We start from the raw sequence: 5,597 nt of genomic DNA, 5'->3' as shown, positions 1-5,597 counted from the left end.
CCCATGGTAGAAGCTATTTAAGACCTGTTTGATTTTTATAGCTCTACACAGTTTGCATGTACTTTGTTCTAAAATTTATAATCAGATATATGTAGTCGCGAAACTTATTGAATTATGGGGCTAGTGCACATCCCAATCTAGGTTTAGTTATCTTTCTATTATTTTGAATTTTCCTTATTCGTCTCATAGGCTTCTAAAAAATGTATCCCCTAAATTAGTATTAAATTGTGCTATTCACTCCTGTGTCTTTTGAACAATATAAGAAAACACCGAGTTCGACTCAGTTATAAATCCATCGGTAATTATGCAAAATGCAAAAATAAAGTGTTCGCTGGTACAATGTTTCTCTCAGTTTTCCTTGACGGTTGGGAAGGCAGTGTAACTGAGTACTCTTTAGAGTTGGAGGTACAGAAAGTTCGTCCTTGTCACAATAACGCTTCCTCTAATGCAAATTCAATCCAAATCAAGCGTTTCTCCCATTTAACTTTGTTCTGGAAAACCAATATGGAGGCAAACATGTAACGCTACTTCAGGTTCTAAGACAAGCCGACGAAAATCTGTGCAGTTAGTTTAATCTAACACAAAAACACAATACCAGCATGCCACTTGGATCAAAGCCGATTTGCTCCACGTGTAAAACGGGAAATTCGGCGATATGGAGAAAGGGAGGAGACGGAGAAGTCCTTTGTAATGCATGCAGTTTAAAAAATGGAGGAGCGAACGGAAAAGACGGTAACGGAAGCAACGGGTCTGTTATCTTAGTGAAATCCAATGGAAGTAACGGAGGAGCTGGTCCAGTTCTGAGGAAGAGTGCTAGGATAAAACCATCCAAACACAAGTTTCAATCCGTCACCAAGGCAGTGGCCACAAAAGGAAAAAGCCGGAGAATAATTTTCAAGAAAAGTGTAAGCTTAAGATTACATTCTCTGTGAAGGATGCCTTTACGTCCTGATCATGTTGTGATTCAGTAATTCTTTCACGTGAGTCACCATTTATGTGTTGACGTAATTATATGTGGTTTTAAAATACGAATAGGTATTCATCAGGTTATCAAACTTCAGTGAGTTTTTTTTGTTATGTAACTTCTGTTTTTTTTTTTTATTTCAGCAACCAGTGAAGGCCCCTACAGCTATTTCAACAGTCATCACCGGAGACAGTGTTTTCCATGATGTAAATATATCCAATAGTACAAGACTTTTGACATACATTAATTGTAATAGCTAAAGTGCAGGGTTTTCCTTAAGTTGATAAAGGACCTCAAAATTAACAATGTTTTACTCTATTTCACATATGAAGTGAGTCCAAGGACTCTCACCATTCATAAATTTGAGGGTCCAAGGGAAAACCCTGTGAAGTGTAAATCATATAGATATTGTTTGTTATATCAAAGACTGCATGGTACACTGCACCAGGGGTTTGTTTGTTTATTTACTGATAACCCAGTATCCTGTCTGTTTCATGATTTGTAATTATAATGATTGTATTTATGATGAATCAATCCTGTCCCTGATAAGAACTGTAATCATATAAACCTTCAACATTATTTTACAACCATTGCTAAATATGGCAATAGCCTTGAAAAAGGCAAAGCCTAAAACGTGACTAGCTTTATAATTACTGAAGAAGGGGAATCAAATTGGCATGATGACAGTATGTTTCTGTTATTGAAGAGCTCAGGCTCCTGAGGGCTGTCTTATCAGTAAATCTTGTTGGCTGTGATTGAAGCATATCTGTATCTAATCCGTACAACTGTAATATCAACTAAACAATAGATGATTTTTTTTATAAAGCAACAAACTTTTAATATGCACGACATATTATAGCAATGTTGTAATGAAATATCTGTAGATAATGGTTTATCTGCCCTTGGCAATTGTTTACATTTACTATTTATCTATGATGTCAGAATATATATTGAGCCCCATTTTTAGTCCTTTAGGGGTTTAATCCAGTGTATTAGTGCTCTGATTAAGCCTTACATCACAGGTAAACTAGTCAATAAGTGTCCCACTAACTGGTGACATGTAGTATGATGTGATTGAAACTTACTTGGGTTAACCGTAAAGTTGTATTTTAAAAAGGTGCTATTCAATAGTGTGTCTTTTGTACAATCTTCTTAACATAAATAGAAATATCAGCTGACCATTGAAGTCATGCAGATGATTAGGCACTTAACGGCTGGCAGACTCACACAATATATAACTTGGTAAGGATATGAACTTACCAGGTAGTTGCCCTGTTACAACACTGTCATAATAATCATTCAAACAGAAAAGAGTGAGAACACATTAATATTAGTCATTAATTAGATAGAACATAACTACATACGACCAGGAAGATGTGTTCAAATATATTCAAACCAATTTTGATGTTCATTTGTATTGCAGGGAAACTACTTTCAGGTCGGAGATATAGTTTCTTTGGTGGACCACGACACATCTGTTTACTATGCACAGATTCGAGGATTCATGAAGGACCAATACAACGAAAAAAGTGCCATTATTTCCTGGCTTCTGCCGTCACAAAGTAGTCCAAAGGATAGGTTTGATCCTGCTACTTATATATTAGGTAAAGTCACTGGTTTCACACTGTCCATTGGCAGATATATATTAGGTAAAGTCACTGGTTTCACAATGTCCATTGGCTGGTATATATTAGGTAAAGTCACTGGTTCCACACTGTCCATTGGCAGATATATATTAGGTAAAGTCACTGGTTTCACAATGTCCATTGGCTGGTATATATTAGGTAAAGTCACTGGTTCCACACTGTCCATTGGCAGGTATATATTAGGTAAAGTCACTGGTTCCACACTGTCCATTGGCTGGTATATATTAGGTAAAGTCACTGGTTTCACATTGGCAGTTATTTCTCTAGGAAACTATCATCTGTGTGGTTTTTTTTGATGTTTGTAAAGTCTAAACCATCCAGTGTCTTTTCCTTGTGTAAATATCTGTTGGTTTCTTATGAGTAAAACTCAGACTACTAGTACATTTAGTATCTATTACTTTCTTTAAGTCCAAACTTTCAGATGTCCATTCCTTTTGTGTGAAGTTCAATTTGTAAAGTCTGCTCCTTGTGTGTAAAACAATAAAATCCTGTGTCTGATCCTTGTGTGTAAAGCAATAAAATCCTGTTCCTTGTTACCTCACCTGGCCTGAACGGCTATAGGGATACAGCATCATCCGTTGTCTGTCAGCGTTTTACTATATATTGCAACTCTTCATTAACAACTGAGCTGATTCTAATCAAAATTGGTCTGAAGCATCCTTGAGGGAAAAAAGAACCAATTTGGTGTAAATGGTGGTTTGGCCCCCACCCCGGGGGTTGGGGGGTGTGTGTGTGCGCCTGAGGGGTGGGGCTGAAATTTGATCTGAAGCATGCTTGGGTGAAGGAAAATCTGTTTTGTATAAATGGTGGGTCATTGTTGAGCATCAAGAGATAAACACAATCATAATTGATAATTTGTCCTTGGGTCTGGTCCAACCTCAGGACAGATTATATCTTTGAAGCCATTGAGATTACCATCCTATAACTTAATAGCATTACTGAACATCAAGAGATTAACAAGTGATCTCTATCCCTACCCCTAGGGAATTTGAAGCTGTATCTGTGGGGTGAGGCTCATCAGGGGAAATATTTTCCTTCTAAAGAAATGTAAAGTTTTGCATTATTGACTTAAATAGCCAGGTGAGCGATACAGGCCATCTGGGCTTCTTGTTATAAAGTTCAAATGAAGTTTTAAAGTGTAAGTCACTTAATTTTAAAACTTTCCATATCTTTAACATGCAATATTAGACACAGCTATCTGTACTTCGTGTCCATTTAACGTCTTTGATATACAATAGTTCAAAAATATTCAAATTTTGGAGTTTCTATTTTAAAACTTTAACATATAGTAGTAGACACAGCTATAAATATAACTTTTTTAAAATCTTTGATATCTGGTAAAGTTCTATAATCAACTTTTTATATAAAACTCAAACTATCCAAATTTGTTTCAAATGGTGAAGTTTGAAAGATTAATTTGTTTCCTACTTTTTAAAATAGAATTTTAGATGACGAAAGAAAATACTTTTATCCAAGTTCCCATTTAATAAACATTTAAAATTTAACAAGAAAAAATATATATCTTGTGTTGTATTAATTGTAAGAATAGTATTTTGTAGATGGGAGATTAGAAGAAATATACATATTTTTTTGAGACTTTTTGTATTGGTTTGTTGTAGGACCAGAAGAAGATCTTCCAAGGAAAATGGAATTCATGGAATTTGTTTGCCATGCGCCTTCTGACTATTTCAAATGTAAATATGGTCCATACCCTACAATTTCTCGTGATCCAAATTTGTGTTATGTGTGGACAAACATTCGACAGCCCATACAGGTTCACTCAAACATAGATGATTTGTTCACAATAAAAGAAAGGACAAAAGACTCGACAATGATTAAGAAAACTGTTAAAGAGAGAGATGGTGCAAAGGGAAAAGAGAAAGTTGAAACAGAGTGAATTGTAATGGAAGAATTTTTATGTACATACGTCTGTCTGTTGGCATTATTAAAAAATACTTTAAAATGTTGATGATTTTACTTAAATTTTTCCAACATTTACTTGAGCAATATATTTATCTATCAACAAACTGGGTATTGCTCTTCACTTCCACTTCTTTTTGAATAGATACCAAAACCCAAAGTGACGGGGTCAGATTTATCAATCCACATTGAAAATATCATCAGGGTAGTGTCCTAGAATTTAGTCTGTAGTGTATATTGACATGGGGCAGAGGCAATGTTGGTGGCAGGGCCCTAATAAGGGAAATAGAACAAATTCCTTAAAATGCTACTTCTCTTGTAGGAATAATTGGTTTTGCCTAAATGTGATTTAAAGCATTCTTGAAAGAATGGGAGTCAATTTTGTATAAGCTGTAGGTCTCGGCAACCAGGGGCCAAAGGGGTGGGGTGCAATACAAGATAGCAAATTCTCTGAAATCCTACTTCTCCTGTGGGCATTATTGGATTTTGCTCAAATATGGTCTGAAGCATTCTCAGGTGGAGTGGAATCAGTCTTGTTTACAAGGTGGGTCTCTTGGCCACCTAGAGCGGGATAGGCAGCAGCCAAAGAGGGGACATAGAAGAAATCCTTTAAAATCTCACTCCTCCTGTGTTGATCTGAAGCATTCTCAGGTGGAGTGGAATCAGTCTTGTTTACAAGGTGGGTCTCTTGGCCACCTAGAGCGGGATAGGCAGCAGCCAAAGAGGGGACATAGAAGAAATCCTTTAAAATCTCACTCCTCCTGTGTTGATCTGAAGCATTCTCAGGTGGAGTGGAATCAGTCTTGTTTACAAGGTGGGTCTCTTGGCCACCTAGAGCGGGATAGGCAGCAGCCAAAGAGGGGACATAGAAGAAATCCTTTAAAATCTCACTCCTCCTGTGTTGATCTGAAGCATTCTTGGGTTAAAGGGAATTTTGTATGATGTTGGGTAATGATACAGGGAAGGGTGGGTCCAACAGTGGAAATAGAACAAAGTCCAACTCTATTTGTTGGGATTATTGAATTTTGTCCAAATTTAGTCAAACACATGTCTAGCCAATTGAAATC

General features: G+C 36.5%; 1 protein-coding gene across 1 annotated transcript; it reads left to right on the top strand.

The window, feature by feature from the left end:
- Positions 1–505: 505 nt before the first annotated feature.
- Positions 506–4,576, top strand: LOC132555237 (GATA zinc finger domain-containing protein 1-like). Its single transcript, XM_060219588.1, has 4 exons — positions 506–905; positions 1,108–1,170; positions 2,388–2,568; positions 4,230–4,576. Exons 1-4 carry the CDS (start codon positions 600–602, stop codon positions 4,505–4,507), a joined length of 828 nt encoding a protein of 275 aa, XP_060075571.1. The 5' UTR covers positions 506–599; the 3' UTR covers positions 4,508–4,576.
- The last annotated feature ends 1,021 nt before the right edge of the window (positions 4,577–5,597 follow it).

Source organism: Ylistrum balloti, unplaced genomic scaffold (assembly GCF_031769215.1).
Source record: "Ylistrum balloti isolate Yb309-2 unplaced genomic scaffold, AGI_CSIRO_Ybal_v1 Utg370464, whole genome shotgun sequence".
Classification (NCBI taxonomy): Eukaryota; Metazoa; Mollusca; class Bivalvia; order Pectinida; family Pectinidae; genus Ylistrum; species Ylistrum balloti.
The sequence above is the reverse complement of the archived record's forward strand: the minus strand, read 5'-3'. Positions and strand labels throughout refer to the sequence as shown.